This window comes from Cokeromyces recurvatus, assembly GCF_025118155.1.
Source record: "Cokeromyces recurvatus strain NRRL 2243 chromosome Unknown BX663scaffold_1, whole genome shotgun sequence".
NCBI lineage: Eukaryota > Fungi > Mucoromycota > Mucoromycetes > Mucorales > Mucoraceae > Cokeromyces > Cokeromyces recurvatus.
The window spans coordinates 799,419-821,377 of NW_026251387.1; the positions used below are offsets into that span (position 1 = coordinate 799,419).

The 21,959-nt window shown below is 30.1% G+C and overlaps 9 protein-coding genes across 9 annotated transcripts; 6 read left to right on the top strand and 3 right to left on the bottom strand.

Moving 5' to 3' along the window:
• Positions 1-1,208: 1,208 nt before the first annotated feature.
• BX663DRAFT_491915 (eukaryotic translation initiation factor 3 subunit G-domain-containing protein) lies at positions 1,209-2,549 on the top strand. The gene is made up of 5 exons (XM_051525143.1): positions 1,209-1,251; positions 1,352-1,398; positions 1,497-1,585; positions 1,685-1,858; positions 1,925-2,549. The coding sequence occupies exons 1-5, from the start codon at positions 1,235-1,237 to the stop codon at positions 2,495-2,497; spliced, it is 900 nt and encodes a 299-aa protein (XP_051387733.1). The 5' UTR covers positions 1,209-1,234; the 3' UTR covers positions 2,498-2,549.
• A 57-nt stretch (positions 2,550-2,606) lies between these two features.
• BX663DRAFT_464093 (uncharacterized protein) lies at positions 2,607-6,178 on the top strand. Its single transcript, XM_051524008.1, has 7 exons — positions 2,607-2,880; positions 2,976-3,109; positions 3,163-3,254; positions 3,312-3,377; positions 3,470-3,788; positions 3,845-4,098; positions 4,193-6,178. Exons 1-7 carry the CDS (start codon positions 2,676-2,678, stop codon positions 6,105-6,107), a joined length of 2,985 nt encoding a protein of 994 aa, XP_051387734.1. The 5' UTR covers positions 2,607-2,675; the 3' UTR covers positions 6,108-6,178.
• A 1,167-nt stretch (positions 6,179-7,345) lies between these two features.
• On the top strand, positions 7,346-11,234 carry BX663DRAFT_547430 (uncharacterized protein; the record flags this gene model as incomplete). The annotated part of the gene is made up of 3 exons (XM_051531009.1): positions 7,346-10,225; positions 10,279-10,771; positions 10,846-11,234. The coding sequence occupies 3 exons, from the start codon at positions 7,346-7,348 to the stop codon at positions 11,232-11,234; spliced, it is 3,762 nt and encodes a 1,253-aa protein (XP_051387735.1).
• Positions 11,235-11,564: 330 nt separating this feature from the next.
• On the top strand, positions 11,565-14,486 carry BX663DRAFT_491924 (trehalase-domain-containing protein). Its single transcript, XM_051525144.1, has 4 exons — positions 11,565-11,722; positions 11,803-11,872; positions 12,032-13,739; positions 13,794-14,486. Exons 1-4 carry the CDS (start codon positions 11,585-11,587, stop codon positions 14,317-14,319), a joined length of 2,442 nt encoding a protein of 813 aa, XP_051387736.1. The 5' UTR covers positions 11,565-11,584; the 3' UTR covers positions 14,320-14,486.
• A 259-nt stretch (positions 14,487-14,745) lies between these two features.
• Positions 14,746-15,593, bottom strand: BX663DRAFT_464101 (cyclin-domain-containing protein). The gene is made up of 2 exons (XM_051524009.1): positions 15,194-15,593; positions 14,746-15,134 (listed from the first exon to the last, which is right to left on the bottom strand). The coding sequence occupies exons 1-2, from the start codon at positions 15,563-15,565 to the stop codon at positions 14,793-14,795; spliced, it is 714 nt and encodes a 237-aa protein (XP_051387737.1). The 5' UTR covers positions 15,566-15,593; the 3' UTR covers positions 14,746-14,792.
• Positions 15,594-16,905: 1,312 nt separating this feature from the next.
• On the bottom strand, positions 16,906-18,010 carry BX663DRAFT_491926 (uncharacterized protein). Its single transcript, XM_051525145.1, has 3 exons — positions 17,619-18,010; positions 17,389-17,517; positions 16,906-17,319 (listed from the first exon to the last, which is right to left on the bottom strand). Exons 1-3 carry the CDS (start codon positions 17,977-17,979, stop codon positions 16,946-16,948), a joined length of 864 nt encoding a protein of 287 aa, XP_051387738.1. The 5' UTR covers positions 17,980-18,010; the 3' UTR covers positions 16,906-16,945.
• Positions 18,011-18,430: 420 nt separating this feature from the next.
• BX663DRAFT_491928 (uncharacterized protein) lies at positions 18,431-19,143 on the top strand. The gene is made up of 4 exons (XM_051525146.1): positions 18,431-18,590; positions 18,648-18,774; positions 18,836-18,933; positions 19,015-19,143. The coding sequence occupies exons 1-4, from the start codon at positions 18,489-18,491 to the stop codon at positions 19,063-19,065; spliced, it is 378 nt and encodes a 125-aa protein (XP_051387739.1). The 5' UTR covers positions 18,431-18,488; the 3' UTR covers positions 19,066-19,143.
• A 1,009-nt stretch (positions 19,144-20,152) lies between these two features.
• On the top strand, positions 20,153-20,815 carry BX663DRAFT_491934 (uncharacterized protein). Its single transcript, XM_051525147.1, has 2 exons — positions 20,153-20,528; positions 20,596-20,815. Exons 1-2 carry the CDS (start codon positions 20,240-20,242, stop codon positions 20,742-20,744), a joined length of 438 nt encoding a protein of 145 aa, XP_051387740.1. The 5' UTR covers positions 20,153-20,239; the 3' UTR covers positions 20,745-20,815.
• Positions 20,816-20,819: 4 nt separating this feature from the next.
• On the bottom strand, positions 20,820-21,914 carry BX663DRAFT_547435 (uncharacterized protein; the record flags this gene model as incomplete). The annotated part of the gene is made up of 2 exons (XM_051531010.1): positions 20,820-20,938; positions 21,008-21,914. 2 exons carry the CDS (start codon positions 21,912-21,914, stop codon positions 20,820-20,822), a joined length of 1,026 nt encoding a protein of 341 aa, XP_051387741.1.
• Between the last annotated feature and the right edge of the window lie 45 nt (positions 21,915-21,959).

The window sequence follows — 21,959 nt, forward strand, 5'->3', positions numbered from 1 at the left end:
TACTATATTTTTTTGAGACACTTATATCTTTGTCCTATAATATACCATAGCTTCTACAATAAAGGATAGTATAACCAGAAACTCCTTTTTTTGATTTCATAAAAGTGCTTTGTAGATAGTTATCGTATATTCTACACACTATTAATAATCAGTCTTTAATATTAATATACTGTGTTAAGGGCTAAATTGGATATGATTGAAAAAACTTTTATACCGAAAATACATTATTGCAATAAAAAGCTTATGCAGCCATACATTGGTGAGTCTATTGGCTTATTATCTGTGTATTTTTTTTCTAATATGGTCTACATCATAATACACCCCTTTCTTCACCTACTGATTTTGATGCTCAATTAGTAAAGTAAGTGTCTTTCCAGAGGTGGCAATTTTTTCCTCTTATTATCCAGGAGAATTTTTTACTACGTTCTTACGCCTTTCTGAACTGACTAGAGCCCTCTATGAATTAGGACAATAATTGCTTATTCAATCGTTGACTCGATAGCATGCTATCATTTTCTTTTATTCTTTAAAAAGAGTTTTAGACATTTTTTTCTTTTTTTTCTTTTTTTTCTATCTCTGCGATAACATAATATAGTCATATAAATATAGGTTATAAAGTTTTTTTTTATAAACTTGTATATGCGCCCTATGTAATTTATGATTAATTCCTCTATATCTAATGTTTAATAACAGGTCTCTTTTCTTCAAAATTATTGATTACAGCTCGTTCATAAGAAACTTTAGAAAGGAGGGTTTTCCTTTAATATTCACATAATTATACATATTTCACGGGAGGTATTCACCGTATTTTATATTTCAGATCAAGTCATTATAATAGCTTATAAAATAGCTTTGTAAAATATAGATTGGAGAGTATTAGGGTAAATTTTTTAATGCTATCACAGTTACAGTAATTAAAGACTTATTTTTGATTTTTCTTTAGTTAATTCAGCTTTAAAAAAAATCAAATAAGCATAGTCATTATTTATATACATGTATATATTTATATAATAGATTATCCTTTCTAATATATTATAAGTTTATGCTGGCATAATAAAAAAGTAAAGAATTTATACAGGAGCCTTGCAAGCTTTTCTTCTCCCCGAAGAAATTGGTGGCTTATTTAGAGGAAAAAAAAAAAAAAAAAAACTGCGATTATCACTGGAAAAAAAAGCAAACATATTTTTTTTTTGTTTTTGTTTCTTATTCTTTAATCCTTAATTATATAACAATAATGGCTGTTGACACCGAGTATGTTCCATCTTACAAAAAAAGAAAGCAACTAATGAATAATGAATTATATTTATACTTATTTTTTATTTAACAATTTCGTAACTTTTTTTTTTTATAGTACACCAACTAAAGCTTCATGGGCTGATGAATACGAAGATGAAGAAGGTACAACTTATTTTAATCACAGCAATATACCATTCGATGATGTATAACATTTTATAAGATAATAGTAGATGATCGTTAACATTCATTTAAAATTATAGATTCTCTTCAACCTCAAGTTTACACAGATGAAGACGGCAATAAGGTCATTGTTGAATTTAGAGTAAACGAAGATGGCAAAAAAGTCAAGGTTGGTTTCATTTTATCACATCAATTGTAAAAAATTAGAAAACATATCACTAAAAATATATATCACTAAAAATATATATCACTAAACAAATATATTTAGGTTACTCGTAAGATTCGCTCTAAGCTTGTAACTGAACATGTCAACAAAGCTGTTGCTCAGCGTAAAAAATGGGCTAAATTTGGTGAAGAAAAAGGTAAAAAGCCTGGACCTGATCTCTCTACAACAACCATTGGTGAAAATATCCCCCTTAAGTTAGGATCCAGTGCTGGCAAGGTAAAATAAATAAAACCTCCTCCTTTTTTTTTTATGTATTATAGTTATTAACATCATATTTACTAGGATTTGGAAGCCGCTGCAGAACAAGAAGCTAAAGAAAAGATTCAAAGTCAACATAAGGCAAAGAATATTGCATGCCGTATTTGTAAAGGAGAGCACTTCACATCTAAATGTCCTTATAAGGATACAATGAAGCCATTTGATGAAATTGCTTCTACTCTTGAAACTGTTAAACTTGATAGTTCTGAGGCAGTAGCAGCAGCAGCAGCAGCAGTGACAGACTCATCAAATGGTGGAAGCAAATATACACCTCCTCATCTCCGTAATAAGGGAGCTGGTGGTGCAGGAGCTGGTTCTGGTGAATCTATGCGTGAACAAAAGCGTGATGACTCTGCTACCCTTCGTGTTACTAACTTGTCTGAAGATGCTACTGAAAGTGATATCCATGATCTCTTTAATCGTTTCGGTGGCATTGCTCGCATCTATTTGGCTCGTGATCATGAAACTAATCTCTGTAAAGGTTTTGCTTTTGTTTCATTTTATGACCGTGAAGATGCTGAAAAAGCTCAAAAAGCAGTTAATGGTTATGGTTATGATAACCTTATTTTAAGAGTTGAGTTTGCTCGTAATTCTTAATAAATGACTGTGACGTATAAAATAAATATTTTTTTTTTCAATATCAGCCATAGTTTATCCGTTTTTTTTTTTTTTTTTTTTTTTTTTTTTTTTTTTTTTTTTTTAACTTTCTCTTTTACTTCATCATTATTCACCATCATTCTAAAATACATATTTAAACACGTATATAATTATATACATGTCTCCTCTTCCTCCATTAGGGTCACATGAAAATTCGTCTACAAATTCTATAGTAAAAACTAACACTAACATGCCTTTATTACCTTCGTCAAAACACACTGGCGCTAGCTCAACCAATAAACAAAATGAACAGCCTATGGATCTATTTTTGAATCATACTGCCGAATATAATGCTCAGGAGCTTGGATTTGTCAATTCTAATGGTAATAATGATAAATTCTACATTGAGATTAAGTTTTTTATTTTATTTTATTCATTATTATTTTATTTTATTTTTTTTCATCAAATTCACTACAAGTGTTGTTAACTCATGAACCAAATAATATTAAAGTTAAACAGGAATCTGCATCCCAACAACAAACTGAATCCTTTAAATTAACAAAAAAAGGGAAACAAAAATCAAAAGAAACCGGACATTCTTCTTTACTTCAGGTACATTATTAATGAAATTTAAAGTTATAGCATAATCTTATCTTTTTAAATAGGTATTTACAAATCCCTTGTTACATGCTATTCCACTTTTAGCAAGGAATTGCTTAAATTTCGAAGATTTCTTGGCTCAGACGTCCCTTCCTGGGTAATTATGAACTGTTTTTTATATTATTATTATTTTTTCTAATCCATTTTATATTAGTCAAAGCTTACTTGGCCCAGAAGAATTAGAAAATGACACAGATGCTAATCTTGCTTCGTCACCAATGTAATTTATTAATAACATATTACAAAAGAGAAATTATTATTAACTTAAATATATATATATATATATATATATATATATATATTAAAAAAAAGTATACAAAATGATAGCCCATGGCATATTCGAGTCTTAGGTCTGCCTCATACAGGCGCAAAATCTAGAGTAGAGACACAAATCAAAATATGTTTACAACTAGTAGATACAAAAGGAGAATTAGCAACTAATTGGTCGCATATTAAATTACCAGAACATTTAGTTGCCAAAGATAAACTAAAGCGTAAAAATCAAAAATATGGTACAGAAGAGCACGTTTCTCCTGCAGATACCCAAGTTTTAATCTTAGAAGCTGGTGTTATTTGTGATAGTCAGCCTGATAATGAAATTATCATGTGTACAAGTTGTGTTCATCGTGAGGTAAAGTAATATATTGAAATTTAAAGGATTATTATAGTAATATTATTTTATTATAGCGTAAACGTCTAAAAAGAAAACGTGATAATAAAGTTGCTCGAGCAGTCAATAAAGAAGGAGGGGCAGCGAAAATAGCTGCATTATTTGCTAATGATTTACCTGATCTAAGTGATGAAAATATAATGGCAGAAGAAAGAAAAAAAATCATATTATTCAATTGTAATGAATATGTTGATTTTAATACCGGTGAGACCACTTTACCTACAAGAATAACTTGTTACTGCCGACATCATAGCGAGAAGACAGGATTTAGGTAAACAAAAAAAAAAAAAAGATATACATATATATACATACATGTATAATCTATTTCTTATTCATACGTATTTTTTTTTCTTTGAATGGTAAAGGCTTAAATTTACTTTGAGAGATAATTTAAACCATGTGATAGCTATAGGTCGGTCACCTCCTATTATGATTACAGATGACCATAAAAGTTCGAAAATGCAGTTAATAGCCGCAAAAAAGAGAGCACGTACAGATTTGGAGAGTGAAAGTGATGCACCTTCCACATCAAAGAGAAAATCAGCAACTAATGGGGACGCTGAAACTGATTCAGGAGTATCAAGTCCTATTGTATCTACACCTGCTACTCCTTCTTCTCAACTTGATGATCTACCTGAAAGCTCAGTTAAAACAACATCATTTGATAATAATAACAGTAACATGAATGTTGTGTCAACTACAGTGACAAATAATCATACCACTCCAAGTACTAATTATAACCAACCCTATTTAGTTGTAAATAACCAACAACATCCATTGGCTGAGAATAATCAGGGACATTTTATCTCTCAATTACAGCAGCCACAACAACATATAATGTCATCTACTAATGCTACTATGCTCAATAATACTCATCATTCACTATTACAGCCTAATGTTGGTCAAATGCCTCAAAATGAATTACTTGATTTTCTTAATTCTAATAATTTAAGCATGCTACCAGATCAACAACATCCTATTCCTGATAATCAACAACAAATAGTATCACATTTTGATCAAAACACGATGATGCAAAATAATATAAATATGCATGTAAATAATAACAGAAGAAGAACTACTATACCAGTAATGAACCATGGCATATTACCCAGCCAACAACAACCGTATCATAATAATAATAACATATATACTAAACTTCAAGAAAGACACACAATAGAAAGTAGTAAAATACCTCAATTGCCACGTTTGCATCGATTGATTCCTTCTGAGGGCCCTATCTATGGTGGTTCTGAGGTCACAGTACTTGGATCTAATTTTTATGAAGGATTAACATGTATGTTTGGTGAAAATCCTGCTATTCCTACTCATTGTTGGAGTGCAAATACACTTTTATGTATTTTACCACCTGCAGCAACAGCAGGACCTGTCGTTGTATCATTTAAAGAACATCCTTTAATGCTAGAAGGGCAAGATGTAGTGTTATTTACTTACTTTGATGAGAGTGATCGTGCTTTAATGGAGCTTGCCTTACAAGTTGTTGGATTAAAAACAATGGGTAAAGTTGAAGATGCGCGTCAAATTGCTATGCGCATTGTTCAAGGCGATAACAACAACAACAACAATAATAATAACCATGGGAATACCTCAACCACAACAACGACAGCACCTAATCATCATCGCTCAGTGTTAACGCATATGGCTGCAAATGCTATCTATGATAATGCACATAGCTTATTTTTACCTCATCTCGAAGAGCTTGTTGCATCAAGCATGCTTGCATTACATAATATGAACAGTTCACATAATTCAGATTATCTTTCTTTGACAAATCGTAATCAACATAGCTTATTACATTTAGCTACAATTTGTGGGCATGTGGGACTGGTGAAAACATTAATAAAATTAGACTGTAATGTAAATCAAGTAGATAAGAATGGCTTTACTGCGCTCCATTTTGCAAGCTGGTCTGGCAAAGTAGAAATTGTGGAATTACTAATAGATCTAAGTAATTTAAAATTAGTCAATCGTGTTGGTAAAACAGCAGAGCGATTAGCAATAGAAGCAGGGCATAAGCGTATCATACAATTATTTAGAAGAAGACAACAACAGAAGTCAGTAGTTATAGCTGAAAAGAATACAAAAATCCCTTTAACTGATTTTATTCTTTCTGATCTTGTCGGTTTTGTAACATCTATTTTACCTACAAGTATATCAAATCTTTTATCAAGTCTCTATACATTTTCTACAACGACTAGTTGTGGTAGAAGATTAACACATTCTGCTACACAAGTTTATAACTTTATGTTAGATCCCTTTTAAACCTTATCATTACTCTATTATATATATACACATAGTAGCATCCATTTACACACACACACACACACACACATACATACATACACACATACACACATATATGTATGTTTGTATATTTACCCTTTCAAGTTTATATTTATTATTTATTTTATATTTTTCATCTCTCTCTCTCTCCTTCTCTTCTTTTTTTTTTAATAATATATATACATGTTAGAAATAATAGTAATAATAGTAGCATATATCTGTTGACTCTTAGACAAGATGAAATCAATAGAACATTTTGAGGGATATTTATTCATAAATAGTAAAGATAATTCTTTTGGGACCCGTATAAAGAATGTGCAATATTACTCTATAAACTTTAATTAACGTATGTCTAAATTTTGGAAGTATACAAAAGTTAATTCATGTATTTAGTAGATCAAGCATAAAAGTAAGACAGCTCAATTTACATCACATGCCTCTGCCTTGAGACTCGACTCTCTTGTGCTAAAGATGTTTACATTCTCGGATAAATTGTTTTATTGCAGTTACTGTGATATAGGAGATGCCTACCAGTGTAACCAGTAATAGTCGAATGTAAAACTATTAGATCAAATATAATGCTTATAAATTTATGAAAGCTTTCATAAAGATATTTTTTAGTGTCAACATTACTACGTAGGATTAACTAAAGGTCAGAATTATAGTCTTTTGTAACTTATATTTAAAGAAATCAAACGTACTTGCAACGATGTATTTCTTTGTCGTTAGATGTTTCCTCTTTAATTGTATTTCTTTCTTGTTATATGCTTCTTTTTCTTCTTTTTTATTATTATTATTGAATGTTCACTTCAAGATGTCCTGTATAGATTATAAATGATTAATAATATTGACAAGAAAATATAATTAAATGCATAATGTGAGTCATTAAATAAAATAAACTATTTCCATTTTAAGGAGATAAAATTATCACTTTCCTCCCAAAAAAAAAACTTTTCTTTCACTTTCTTTCAAGTGAAAATATTATTGACCAGATTTATTTTCTCTTCTCTAATAATCTTGTACATTCAATTTCTTAATCTATTTCATAGCTTTAATAAAGTGTCTACACAAACAAGAGAAATTTCATTTTCTAATGAATTTTACCAACAAGTATGAAAAAAAAAAGCCTTTTAATTTGCTCAACCCATGACTAATTATGTTATTCATACATGTTTATTTTAGATCCAAATAATAATATTTATATATTGTAAAATAACATGAGCAAAATAAGAGGGAGTAATCTAAGAAAAAAAGATAATGATTTTGATCGCAACAGTAAATTATTAATTATAAAAGAAGGTGCTCCTAATGTTGAAAGACAGCTTTTTGATCCTCACACAGATCATCCAATCCGCTTTAACAAAAATAATAAAAGTGACAATGAACCAAGAAATAAGGAAACAAATGGGTCGTATTGTCAATCTCCTTCTAGAAAACCATTAGCCGATTTTGCTAGAAGACCTCCACCCACTTCTGGAAGACGTTTATGGACCGCAGACATTCCTTCAGTCCATGGTCCACCAAAATCAAGAAATGAAGAAAAATCAATAATTCCAAAAATAGTATTGTCACCAAATCCTAAAACAAAGTTAGAGAAAAAGGTGTTAACACCTACTACAAGTCCAAAACTAATCCAAGCCGATATTGTTTCATTAAACCCAGAGGAATTACAAAAGGATGCTCAGCGAAAAAAATTAAAATCATTGGTTGTAAATCTTCGTACGATTGAATCTAAGCTAAAGGATTTAGTCATATCATCTCGTTCATTACCTTGTTTTTATGATACTAAAGCACTCGAGGATCATGATACACGACGATCTAAACTAGTGGCTGAAGAGGGGCAAAATATACTTACGGAGCAAGATATTTTAGATGCTGAGAAGGTTTGGAAGGAAAAAATTGACCTTCATTTATCTCTTGGTGAAAAATATTTAGAGATTTTGAAATGCGATTTCGACTACGCTGAGAAGAAAGGGTTAGAAAGTTTATGCTGGAAGAAGGCAATTTACAGCTTGGTAGATCAGTTTAGAAAGGCATTGACTAATATTACTGATCATCTCAATACTACACCAATTAATTCAGCAGAAATTAAAGAAGAGGAATGTGTTTCATCGAAGGGAACGCAATCTAATAGTGACTTGGCTACTATCTTATTAGATGATTGCGCTGTTGATGATAGCCTTACAGAAATGCCAGTTATTCATGAGGGCGGTGGAATGACTTTTGTCAAACTAGAAAACCCAAAGCCAGACAAAATTGAAGAGAATAATCATAAACTTCGACTGAAGCAAATGCATATTACCCTCACTCTCTTTTTAAAATATCTTGATTTAGCTGACAATTTCTATTTACAACTTACTACCTTCTTAAAGGATATAGACAATGAAGAAGATGATGATATAGAAAAATATTTAGTTCAGTGGAGACGAACTAAAAAATACAAGTGGTATTCGTGTATTCCATTAAGAGGAGATATAGCGAGATATAGATGGTCTTCTATTCCTAAAGAGGAATACATACCTCCAGTTCCTTTGGAGAATGATATGGACTATGATGATATGAATTCACGTTATAAATCTGAAATCACTAAATGGACCAAATCAGAAGCATTCAAAGAAGCTTGGAAAAGATATTTCTTAGGTATTTGGCTTATGCCAGCAAAGGGTAATTTGTACTTTAATTTATCCTTGCTCTTACAGCAATCCCAATCGTCACAATCCTTACAAGGCTATGAATTTCATAAACTCTATTTCAGTATTCGCAGTTTAATGGTACGACATAATGGATTCTTAAATGCTAGGGAAAGTATACTGGCTCTTTTCGAAGGAAATAGGCGTTGGATTAAGAAATATCTTGATTCAAATACTGCTGGTTCAAAATCTAAAAATAAGCGTACTAGCAGTAAAGCAAAGTTATCAATTTTGACAGATAAGAATTTAATTATCCCAGCTTTATTTATTCGTCTTCACGGTTTACTTTTTACTAAAATTGGATTAGATGAGCTACCTAGAATAAAACGGTCGTTTTTTAATGCGCTCTTTGGAGATTCAGAACCTCAAATAATACAGACTCAATTTGAACAACTTCAAATTTCGAAAGAAAATCCTAAGGAAGATCAAAGTTCTACTGCAAACGATCATAAACAGCTATCTATGGATCATTTGTTTTGGTTTGAAATGGTTATTTTATGTATTTCATCATTGTATACTTATGATTTTGCCAATTCAAAGTTGACAAAACTGCTCTCTGTTAATTCAGCTAGACTATTTTACTCTAATGAGAAAGAGGAATATCAAGAATTACTAGAAGATGTAAAGGAGAATATCTTATTTACTTATGGGATCGATTTGACATGCCAAATTGCCACTGAATTGTTTCAACGATATATTGATTCACGTCTTCTTTTCCCTACTATTCCTTCACTCCCTCATCTACCTTATGTTTCATTGAAATTTATGGATATCAAAGATTTTTTGTTTGACCCTGTTCAAGATAATGAAGGCAATAGAATTCATCTAAAAGAAGAAGAGGAAGAGACGAGGGAGACAGATATATATGCCTGGCTAATATATATTGAGACTTTATTCCATTGGATGGTATTAAACGGTATATGTCTTCGCACACAAGATCAGCCTTCTTTATGGGAGGCACTGATAAGTGATATTGGCTATGATCTTGTTGCATATCAAAGGAAAAGATTTCCATTAACAGATAACGGTTCTTATAATTCTAAAATTTCACCTGCTTTTTGGCCTCTCTTGATTCAATTTTTAAACAAGCTTTTATTGGAAATACCCAATGAAATCAAATATGATATAGTCAACAAGCACTTGATGGAGGACAACAGTCAAAAGACGACACTAGATTCTACATTAGAATATTCATTTTCTAAGAATATAATGTCCATTATGGGCTCACAACCTGATCTTCCAGAAGAGGATCTTTTAAGAGGCTTAGGCTGGGTGGATGATATACATGGTAGATTTTTAAAATTAGAGCCAGTTATGGAGGATACTTGTAAGTTACCAATTCATAATATTGACATGATTACTCGACGAAAGATAAAGATTTTGGAATATGGATTTACGTTAGTCAAGGTAATAAATGATAATCATAGTCTTATTATATTGTTAAACCAATTAGTTTATAGCATTTGGATGATCTACTTTATTATGACCCAGTAGAAGAAATATTTACAGTATCCAAATCAATAGAAAAAAGGGTGTCTACATTAAAACCTGCTGCAACTTCAGAATCCTCACTTACTAAGCAGCAGACAGCAGTTGAAAATTTATATGAGGAAAATACGATGACGATAGCAGAAATAGAAGATGATGTATTATTATCGAGTGAAACTGAATTTGATGAACAAAATGATGGAGATGATATTATGACACAATTGAAAAAGAGACGTGAGCAACTTCAGTCTATTGTAGCTAGTGCAGAAGCAGAAGAACGTTTTGGATATCGCCGTTTACCTGCTCGTGCCATGGAAAGAGAAGCTCGCTTAAATTACTTACGTGAGCGCATTATTCCTGGTAAAACAGTTTTGGTTCTTGATACAAATTGTTTTATTGGGCATATTGAGCATGTTAAATATTTACTTGAATCTCAAAAATGGTCGATCGTTATACCACTTGTTGGTAATTATTTTATTTTATTTTTTTTTATTTTAACCTTTAAACCTAAGGGTTATTTTTTTTTTTTTCGTATTTAGTTGTTACTGAATTGGATGGCTTAAAGACAAACACACAAAAATTGGGACTTGTAGCTCAACAAGGTATCGAACTAATAGAGCATTCATTGGCTAATAAGCCTAAACAAAGTACTTGTTTACGAATTCAAACATCACATAACAATTTTATGAATGATATTTCAATTCGCTCAGAACAATTTGTATTTGGAGAAACAGATAAAAACCTTGATGATTTAATTCTTTCAACATGTTTATGGTGGACATCTCAACAAAACTCATCAAATAATAGTCATCAAACTGTTCCCGTTTGTTTAATTACAGGTGATCGAAATTTAAGCGTAAAGGCTCGTGCTAGAGACGTTGAAGTAGTACCTGTATCTGCTATTATCCAATTAACCCCTAAAAATTAATTATTAAAAAAAAAAAAAAATGTCAATAATATTATATAAAATCAACGTTATTTGCTATTTATGAAAGATCCAGATAATTAACACAGCGACTGATAACTTGATGACAATACAAATTGTGAATAATAATAAATATGTAGAAAAGAAATATACTTATTTACACACACAAAAAACAAGTAAATGGTAGTCATTACTATTATTATATGAAGGCTATCAATTATGATACTCCTGATTTAAAGAGAACCAATCATATTATAATGTAACATTTCATCATTTCATTTCGTGTATAAAAAGCAATGATTTGATTTATATCATTGCTTTGTTTTCGTTTCATTTTTTTTTATTTTTGTTAAATGCAAGTATCTACAGCCAAACATGTTACGATTCTCGATCAAGAAGAGATAATAGTAGATGTCCATGCTCCTGCAAAGACATATTATACTACTGGTAGCAACGCTGGTAATGTTGTCCATCGTTTACGTACACTATCTGTAATATTACAAATGATTCTACTTGTATACATATATAATATATATATGCATATATATTTATTTATTTTATATATGAATAGGGACAACAACATGTATTGAATAACGATAAAAATGATTTAATCCCTCCAAGAAAAAGAAGAGGTTCTCATGGTAAAAAAAAATAAAATAAATAAAGTTGTATTGCTCTTATTAAACTATCTAATTATCTCCTCTTACTTTTGTATATGTATATTATAATTTATTTATTTATTTATTTATTTTCCATTTCTTTTTTTTTTCCTCTCATATATATGTATATATAAATAATAGATGATAAATATAAAGCAAGAAAGTTTTTACTTGACGTTAAGGATACACAAAGAGTCTTGGTTGAGCAAGAAGATACAGATGGAGATTTTCAAATTACAGTCAATGATTTAGGACCAAAGACGCTCTCTGTTGGAAGCGCAGATTCAGGTGGGTATCGTAAGATTGAGATTCGAGGCACCTATATGTTGTCCAACTTATTACAAGAGCTTGCTCTTGCAGAAGATTATGGTAGAAAGTATATTGTCTTGGATGAGGCACGTTTAAGTGAAAACCCAGTAGATCGTCTTTCTCGAATGATTCGACATCATTTCTGGGATGGCTTAACTCGTCGTATCGATGCTGAGGGACTTGAGCGGATATGTATGGATCCTAAAAATAGATCTGCTAATCATAGTCCGAGAATTTATATCCCTTATGATGAAGAAGAGGAGGTATTTGAATATTACCAAAATGTTGCCAATACTAAAAAGATGTGGGGGCTTGAAGTTGAGAGACTTCCTCAAGATATCACAGCTGAATATGTTCAAGGTATTAATGATAGACCGGGTATCCTGTCTTTAGCTCTCAAGAAGGTGGTCACGGATATCGAGACGGGTGAATTTACTTTTATAGGTGTTCCATTTGTTGTCCCAGGGGGTCGATTCAACGAGATGTATGGTTGGGACTCTTATTTTGAAGCGTTGGGCCTCTTGATTGATGATCGTCTAGAGTTGGCTCAAGGGATGGTTGAGAATTTTGCTTATGAGATCAAACATTATGGGAAAATTTTGAATGCCAATCGTTCCTATTATCTAACTCGATCACAGCCACCCTTTTTAACAGATATGGCACGTCAAGTCTATTTAAAATTAACAATGTCTGACGATGAAAATAAAGAATGGTTACGAAGCGTCTTGCAAGCTGCCATCAAGGAGTATCACACCGTATGGATGGCTGAACCTCGTTTAGATCCCAAGACCCAATTATCACGGTTTAGACCCGATGGGAAGGGTATCCCGCCTGAGACTGAAGCATCTCATTTCGACCACGTCATTCAACCCTATGCTTCTCGTGCAGGGTTATCTATTGTTGACTATATGGAAGAGTATAATAAGGGTACCTTGATAGAACCTGAGCTAGATGAGTATTTCTTACATGATCGTGCTGTACGTGAATCTGGACATGATACGACATACCGATATGAGGGACGTTGTGCTGATTTGGCTACAATTGATTTAAATAGTTTACTTTATAAATATGAAACGGATATTGCTGATATGATAACAGATTATTTAAATGATGACTTGGTTGACTATCATGGTGTAAAGCAAGATGCAGATATATGGCGTGAAAGGGCGCGTTTAAGATTAGAGCGCATGAATACATATCTTTGGAATGAAGAAAAGGGCATGTATTTTGATTATGACACTGTGAAGGGAAAGCAAAGTGATTATGAAACAGTAACCACATTCTGGACCATGTGGGCAAAGTGTGCTAGTCAAGAACAGGTCGAAAAAATGATACATTTGGCTCTCCCTAAATTTGAAGTCATGGGTGGTCTTGTTTCAGGAACTGCTGAATCAAGAGGCATAATTAGTTTAGATAGACCTAATCGTCAATGGGATTTTCCATTTGGTTGGGCACCTCATCAAATACTTGCTTGGAAAGGCTTTGAAAATTATGGCAAGACTGATATCCAACAAAGACTTGCTTATCGTTGGTTATACATGTAAAAAAAAAAAAGGTAATACCACATTATTATTTATGCTAATAATATGATTAGGATCACAAAATCATTTGTTGATTTCAATGGTGTTGTTCCTGAAAAATATGACGTAGTTAGTTTGACACATAAAGTTCAAGTAGAATATGGTAATGTAGGTGTCGACTTTAAATATATACCACGCGAAGGTTTCGGTTGGATGAACGCCTCATATCAAATTGGATTAAGTATGATAACAAAACAAATGCGGCGAGCCCTTGGTACTTGTACTAGACCAGATCTATTCTTTGAAAAATATTTAGCAAGAAAACAACAAGAAGAATCTATTAAAGTTGTTCAAGCTGCAAGGGAAATTACTCAAGATGGTCAAACAACGACTGCAATTACCTTGATTGTACCTTCAGAATCATCTGTTATTATCCAGGATTCTTTTAATAGTAGTTATATACAAAGAAAAACACCTGTTTTAACACCTGAAAATAGTAATCATGATATTATTGCATCTGCTTTAATCGTGGAAGAAGAAGAAGAAGTGATTACTCCTCATCATAATCATCATCACCATACCGATTATTTTAGTGTATAAATAATAAACAATGTTGTTTATGTACCTATTTTTTTTGTTTATCAGGGGCATGTAACACACGATTAGCACAAATATAGATAAATGCATTTTTTTTTAGGCATTTTATGTACCTGAAATTCAACTATTTTTTTTTACATAAACGTTTTCTCTCCTTTATAATAATAAAAAACCTTTATTATGCATGTAATACAAAAAATGCTGATCAATAATCCTTTATCTATTTTAAGCAATGAAAGCGCATTATTATCTATGTATAATACACAAATAAAGTATACATTTATTTTATATATAAAATGGCTTAAATGCAAAAAATAAATAAAAAATAAGTGAAGAAATAAAATAAAATAAAATAAACACATATTTAAAATAAACAATAATATATACCTAATAAATAATATAAATATTTATATAAATATATTCATATATAATTATATTTACAGATTTTTTTTTCCCTTCTTCTTTTTGATTTTAGTTTAACAATTAGTAATAGATTCCAGTTTATCTGCTGTATCTGTTGAATGCATTATGAATAAATTGGAAGAAGAACAAGATTGAATTTTTTTAGTATTAGTTTGTGAATGATTTAACCTGTGACCAGCAGTAGTTGTATAACAAATTATGGGTTGATAATCTTCCTTTTTATAAAAATCAACTTTTTTTAAATAAATGATACTCTTTATACGATTATTCCAGTGCATTAATAATCGATTTCCATATTGCTGTAATTCTTCAATTTGAATATTTAACTTGAAGTTATTTAATTTTAAGAATTGTAATTCAAGAGCATTTAATTCCGTTACAGGTAATCCTCCTACCTATTATTATTATTATTTTAAGTGAATAAATAATACTAACAAAAAAAAAAAAAGAGTACCTTTGCATATCTAGCATTTGTATAATACATATCAGAAAAGAATTTACTAGCAACCATAATACCTGTTATGATAAGACGATGTATATTATATGAATCTATTCTTAATCCAGTCAAATTCCGAGACATTCGATCAAGATAAATTAAGAGGCTTATAAAGCATTCATTTGCACAAGGACAATACTTTAAAATACGTGCAAGATAAGATTGTATATCAATAGTTGGAATAGATCTTGCGTAAAAGCAACTATAAGGAGACTGTCGTGAAGAATATTGAAGTTTATCATTTGTTTTTGTAATTCGTTCTAATAAATAAGTAACTATTTTAATAGTATCCGATGTTGGGTATCTAACAAGATCATAATAACAAGTCATGTTGATTAAATATATTTATATGTATAAGAAAAAAAAAAAAAAAAAAAGGGGAAAGAAAAGTATAAGATTTAAAAATAAAGAAAACAATAACTTTAATACAAATAAACCCCGATTTGTTCCGTACTAAATGCTATTATTTTATTTATTTATTTATATTACTTAATATGTATAGTGTTATAGTCCATACTATATATTTCTAGTAGGTATGATTAAATCGAGAAAATAAAGAAAGATATTAAAGACTTGGTTATGAATAATACATTACATGTATATATATGTGTATATAAATATATATCTATATAAATATATAACTATATCAATATATGCCTGTATAAATATATGTCTATATATCTGTATATATCATTCTATTATGAGTATTTATATTTATTAAAATAATGTAACACGACCAACTAGTAATTGTTCTTAAAATAGCTTTGACCCTGATTTTTACACACATACCAACTAAAAAAAAAAAAATTGTAGTATGATTGACATGTTAGTTATTATCATTTATATTCATTACATATTTGTTCACAATAACTGGAGACTAAAAGTATAATATGACTTTTGTTAACATACTAGTGATCTCTTCTCACTGGAAAAGTATACTACCTTATCCTTCAATAATAAAAATAAAAAAAAGTAGAACGAAGGAGAATGTTTGAATTTTCGTTATCGCTAATAGTTACCAAGATAAAATTTATATAATTATCTTTTCAATAAAGAGATTAGTTCTTCCTTCCTTTTTATCTTCTTTACTGTTAATTTAGTATTCTTGATAACTGTAAGTCTCCTTTTCATCTCTTTTAAATAATAATAAATTATCATTTCTTGTTAATAGTAGTGACTTGGAATCATGTTGATGCTTATTATATATAGACTTAACACTATGACGTATATCTGTTTGATACTATTGATACTGTTTCATATTATTATTGATAATAAGGAGGTTTGAAAATGATGTGATGTTAGATGTAAGAAAAAAAAAACTTGTTTTACTTCTGACTTGATAATGTTATGTTACTAATCCTTAGTAATACAAATGTATGAAAATAAGCATTCGTAAATGTTTATAAAAGATTCTGCAAATAATAAGATATATTCAGAATAGTAAACATTAAAAAGGGACTTTATTAGATCGAGAATTCTAACCTGAATCTATAGTGAGTCTACTTGAACACTCTACCGAGAATTAGTGAAGCTGGGGCAGAATTACCTCCTTTCCCCTCTTTTTTTTTCTAATTAAAGCATTATATACATAATTTTAGCCTTTTTGACAGCAATGCTTAATTATATTTATTAGTATTAGTTTATGTGTAGTAAACATGAATGATACACACAAAAAAAAAAAAAAAAAAGAGGAAATAGTTGTTATGAAAGCTACAAACCAAGATTGATAGGCTTTAAATAAGTAAAGTCAAAATGTCGATTATTAGTTGCTAAAATAGCTCTAGGAGGAGAAGAAGGGAGATCAAGAAGAGTATTTCTTTGCTGGTCATTATTAAGTATCAGATGATCACTCGCTCGATTAAGTATTTTCTCTTCATTTTCTATCTTTGTTATATTAAATGAATAGGTATTAATAATTGACACAGTGTTTCTATTGCTAAATTGATTTGTTTGAAACTGGTTTTCATATAATATTGGTTCTTGCATGATAAATAAATCACTAATAGAAGAACGGTTTTTTATATTTGAGAATGAATATATAGACGACAATAATACTAGCAACCAAACACTAATTGTAACAAATGCTGTGTACAAAGTTTTAGTATTAATACGTATAAATATATAAAGAAAAATAAATGTGTGATAATTCTTACATATTATAATCATAGTATTTGCAAAATTACATGCTTTGGAGCTTACTATAGTGTTACTGTTACCAAATTTGTCAAAATAAATATCTGTGATTAATACAGATATATTTCGCTTTTTACATGAGGATAGTCCTATAGATGTATATATAAATATAATATTTTAAAGTTACATACATACACATATACATATATATCTATGTGTGTGTAGTGTTAAAATAGTCTATAGTCCGTACCATGAAAATACATCAAAATATTGACTGAAATTAGCGTCCAAAGAAAAATAATTATGGCTGATAAACATATTTCTAGTATCAATGCTCTTTTTGATAATAAAATAGATTTGTTTTCTAAGAGACATGGAACCATTCGAAGGTATGAACATAGTAAAAGGAAAGCAGCAAACAATGAAATTGCTCCTAATATTAGTAAAATGTACTCTTGTGGTCCTGATTTTGCGGCAATAATTAATCCTTGATTTGTATTCTTTGTTTCATTTAAAGCCAAAGCATTTAATATAATAACTGAAATACTTAAATATTGAATTATATATAACAGTGATATATGAATTATATCTTTATTCTTTCCTTGCAACATTAATGTATATAATGCAAAAAGAAAAAGAAAACAAAGAGCTTGAAAGGGCGCGAAAAAATTATTTTAAAGATTCTCTCCTGAAATAATAAGGAAAAAAAAACAAAGTCCCCTTTATTATTCTACATAATGTATACGCACATATATAAGAACTGATTTAAACAAATGCATAAGGCTATACACAATAATTATCTATTTTATGCTTCTATATAAAACATGCTTGCTAATGTCTTTACATACATTTATTGTAATGGACAATAAACTGTTTTGCTTTTTCACTTACAATACATATACAAATATATCTTTGATGTTCAAGTCTAACTTTTTAAACTATGTTGGTACACCTGTTTTATGATAGCTATTTCTAATTTATGTAAATTACGTCATTTTTGTACTAAAATATTTTGAATTTTGAAATTATATATTCATCATATCCTTTTTTTTCCTCCTTTCCTTTCTCTTCCCTTCTATTTTCTCTTTTCTTTTATAAATATATACATCTATAAACAATCATGTCAGAAGATAATTTAAATGACTTGGCTTTGAAGTATCAATCATTACGTAATGGTTCTAGTAAAGGAGCTGATAATGATGAAAAATATAAAATTATGAAGGTATGAAATGTAAAGACATGGTAAAAATATAAATTAATATTCAAAAAAAAAAAAAAGACTTTAGGTGACCAACTTGGCTTACCCGGTACATCCGCAGCAGATATTTTATCAAAACTTGGTAAGCCTGATGAATTAACACCATCACTTGAGCATTCTACAGAAGCTGTCCTACAAACTATGCCGGGTAAGAATAGAGAATTGAACTTTTTTTTTTTATGCACAAGTATTAAAATGTCATTTTAAAGGTCCGACTATTCCAACAGCTTCATCAGCAACTACAAATCAACAACCATTTTATTTTGTATATTATCTTGAGCCCAAGAAAGACTATCTTTATTTTAAGGTAACATTCTATTGATGTAATCAATATATATGAATATGTATATACATATATATTCTTATTCTTATTACGTGTCATATACAGATTGACCCTATTAAAGAGACTGTCATTACTTCTGATTGGCGCAAATCTTAAGAAGAACTACTATATGATATGGGCACATTCATTTTTGTACGAAATAAATGCTATAAATTACATGAAAATAAATCTATTTTTTTCTTCTTCTTCTATTCAATGTTTGTATTTTATTGTATAAATTTCAAGGAAAAAAAGATTAATTTATACAGCATATACACAAAACTGTTTATATCTTAACACACCCATATAATCTTCTGCTACACAAGTATATCATATTTTAATCTCAATGATTGATATAAATTATCTTTTATTTAACTTGAGTGTTATAAACTCACGAAAAAAGGTCTTCTGCCTTCTATTATACCTGTAATGAGTTTAAATTTACACGTTGATAATTCAGTAATAATAGTTACAAAGATGCCCACTCACCACAGTTTACTTTTTTTTTTTTCTTAACTAGCCAAGTATCATTTTTCTTTTTACTCTACTACAAGTTATTGATACAAAGTTTTTTTTTTTCCTTTTTCGGCTTAAATAGATGGAATTATTATTAAAAAGGTTTAACAAATGGGCGCAGCAACAGCAGCAGCAAAGCAAATAAAGTATAACTTGTCAAGTGATATAGAATAGAGGAAAGATGAGAGGAGAAAGAAATAAGAGGACAGTCTTCAACTTAGAGACAGCAAGAACATATGCTATATAGATAGTTAGACATAGCTGGGCGGATATAGATTACTAGAAAAATGGCTTTCTATATTAATTCAAAGATAAATGTGGCTAAAATAAATAAATAATTAAAAACGTGAACACGGGAATTGCACAGCCATCGATCAGAGCAATATAAATATGAAAAGATGACTGCTGCCGAAAGAAAAGAATATTGACAGATACTAGCTACTGAATTATATAAATTGGACCAGTACAAATGATTCAAATCATGTCTCATTTACAGTTATGAACATGTACACCTTCCTAATAGAATCGATTTTTGGTCTATTGTAATGCACATGAAAATCACTTTTTTTTTTTTTTTTTTTTTTTTTTTTTTTTTTTTTTTTTCACCGAAAAGAGCATGAACAGAATAAATTATATAAAGCAGTTCAATAATATATAATCAGGAGACTAAAGTGCTTTATGTTACACTAAAAAAAAAAAAAAAAACGAACACACTTCGGTCCTTTTCTTTTCTTTTTCTTTTTCCTTTATACATAAAACTTGTACGTTAGCTAATATGAACCATGATGAAGAATCTCCTTTAATTCCAAGAAATGACAATCAGTCTAATGGATCTTGGAGACAAAAATTTCAACGAATTACACACAAACATCGTTTTCGTATTATTATTAGTTGGCTCATTATACTTTCTATAACTGCTGTCTTGACTCTATCTTTACATTTTACTCTTAAAGATAAAGAAATGCCCCATGTATCAGATAATAATGAAAATTTGAATGAAATGTGTGTATCCGATCGTAGTTGGTTTGTTGCCTTAATGCTTTCTATCTTCTTTGGGCCTCTAGGTAAAACTAACTAATACATGTATACATTTGTATAAGTATCCATTTATAATTAAATATATATCGTTAGGCATTGATCGTTTCTATCTTGGTTATATTTTCCTTGGTATCATTAAACTTTTAACTGCTGGTCTTGGCGGTGTTTGGTGGACTGTCGATGTCATTTTAATTGCTTTAAATGTTTTAAATGATCATCCTCATGGCTGTCATCTTCGATAATAATCATAATAATAATCATAATCATAATAATAAATTACAGTGTATTACACATATTTTACTTTATTATTTAATTATTTATCTATGCTTTGAATAGGGTCCAAAGCGCTCTCTTTCTTTTTTAGCTTTAACATCAATGTTACGCTCTTTCCAGTTACTTTTACGCAATTTAATAGGTCTATTTCCAACATATTTACCTAATAATACATATTTTTATTAATTAGTATATACTTCATAATTAACCCGAAACATGCTAAAACATTTACCATTCATTTCTCTCCAAGCTCTAACAAAGTCATCAGGATCCTTAAAACTTATAAAACCAAATCCTTTTGATTTTAAAGTTCGATTATCACGTACAACTCGTGTTCTTAATAGACTAGGATACTTTGAAAACGCTTTATACAAAAGTTCATCAGTTACCTCATTACCCAAATCACCTGCAAATAAACGATAATCATTTTGATCCCATTCTTCTAACGTAGGATCCTCCCATACTTCTCCGCCTGCTACTCTAACAGTCGTTTTTTTCTTTTTCTTTTTATTGTCATTTGATGCTGATGTTGAGGTTGTTGCTGTTGTTGTTGTTGTTGCATTTGCAGATTGAGGTCCTGTATAGCCGGTCTTTGATACGATAACAGGACCCACTGGATTATTAGGATTAGCGGTTGAGGGATAATATATTTTAGGTGCTAGATTATTTGCTGTTGTTGTTGTTGTTGTATTAGTAGTGATGGATGTCCTAAGCGGTATAGTAGAAGTGGCAGTAGAAGTTAAAGGTGAAGCTGCTACAGGTGTTGTATTGTATTTTGGAGTTGCCATTGCTGATTGAATGGCAGCAACAGATTCGGGTACTGTAGTATTATATGCTGACGGATCATAATAAGCTTGTTGTGAATAATAATGATCATAGTTATATCCTGCTCCTGAGGTATCAGTTGACGTCATATTGGAATTAGTATATGTTCCTGTTGTATAATCATACCCGTAATAGTATTGACTGGCATCTGCGTAATTATAACTTCCATTTTCAATGTATTCTCCATTATCGTTATAATAACCCTGTGGTATACTATAATTAGAAGAAGCACTATAGTCATTTACAGCATATTCTTCTGCTGCATATTGTGCTTCCTCTGTTGCTGCGGCTCCCTTTTTTTTTTCAGTTGACATTGTATTATTATTTTTTTTTGAAAAAAAAAAAAAAAAAAAAAAGCG

Bases quoted from the DNA above. Each gene is read 5' to 3' on its own strand.
- BX663DRAFT_491915 (XM_051525143.1), top strand. The intron at 1,399-1,496 runs GTACAACTTATT...TTAAAATTATAG, and splicing joins TGAATACGAAGATGAAGAAG to ATTCTCTTCAACCTCAAGTT. The intron at 1,859-1,924 runs GTAAAATAAATA...CATATTTACTAG, and splicing joins TAGGATCCAGTGCTGGCAAG to GATTTGGAAGCCGCTGCAGA.
- BX663DRAFT_464093 (XM_051524008.1), top strand. From the start codon at position 2,676: ATGTCTCCTCTTCCTCCATTAGGGTCACATGAAAATTCGTCTACAAAT. The intron at 3,255-3,311 runs GTAATTATGAAC...ATTTTATATTAG, and splicing joins GCTCAGACGTCCCTTCCTGG to TCAAAGCTTACTTGGCCCAG. The intron at 3,378-3,469 runs GTAATTTATTAA...ATTAAAAAAAAG, and splicing joins AATCTTGCTTCGTCACCAAT to TATACAAAATGATAGCCCAT.
- BX663DRAFT_491924 (XM_051525144.1), top strand. From the start codon at position 11,585: ATGCAAGTATCTACAGCCAAACATGTTACGATTCTCGATCAAGAAGAG. The intron at 11,723-11,802 runs GTAATATTACAA...ATATATGAATAG, and splicing joins ATCGTTTACGTACACTATCT to GGACAACAACATGTATTGAA. The intron at 13,740-13,793 runs GTAAAAAAAAAA...TAATATGATTAG, and splicing joins GCTTATCGTTGGTTATACAT to GATCACAAAATCATTTGTTG.
- BX663DRAFT_464101 (XM_051524009.1), bottom strand. From the start codon at position 15,565: ATGACTTGTTATTATGATCTTGTTAGATACCCAACATCGGATACTATT. The intron at 15,135-15,193 runs GTACTCTTTTTT...TAATAATAATAG, and splicing joins CAAATGCTAGATATGCAAAG to GTAGGAGGATTACCTGTAAC.
- BX663DRAFT_491926 (XM_051525145.1), bottom strand. From the start codon at position 17,979: ATGTTGCAAGGAAAGAATAAAGATATAATTCATATATCACTGTTATAT. The intron at 17,518-17,618 runs GTACGGACTATA...ATACATCTATAG, and splicing joins TATTTTGATGTATTTTCATG to GACTATCCTCATGTAAAAAG. The intron at 17,320-17,388 runs GTAAGAATTATC...CTTTGTACACAG, and splicing joins AAATACTATGATTATAATAT to CATTTGTTACAATTAGTGTT.
- BX663DRAFT_491928 (XM_051525146.1), top strand. From the start codon at position 18,489: ATGTCAGAAGATAATTTAAATGACTTGGCTTTGAAGTATCAATCATTA. The intron at 18,591-18,647 runs GTATGAAATGTA...AAAAAAAAAAAG, and splicing joins AAAAATATAAAATTATGAAG to ACTTTAGGTGACCAACTTGG. The intron at 18,934-19,014 runs GTAACATTCTAT...TGTCATATACAG, and splicing joins AAGACTATCTTTATTTTAAG to ATTGACCCTATTAAAGAGAC.
- BX663DRAFT_491934 (XM_051525147.1), top strand. From the start codon at position 20,240: ATGAACCATGATGAAGAATCTCCTTTAATTCCAAGAAATGACAATCAG. The intron at 20,529-20,595 runs GTAAAACTAACT...ATATATCGTTAG, and splicing joins TATCTTCTTTGGGCCTCTAG to GCATTGATCGTTTCTATCTT.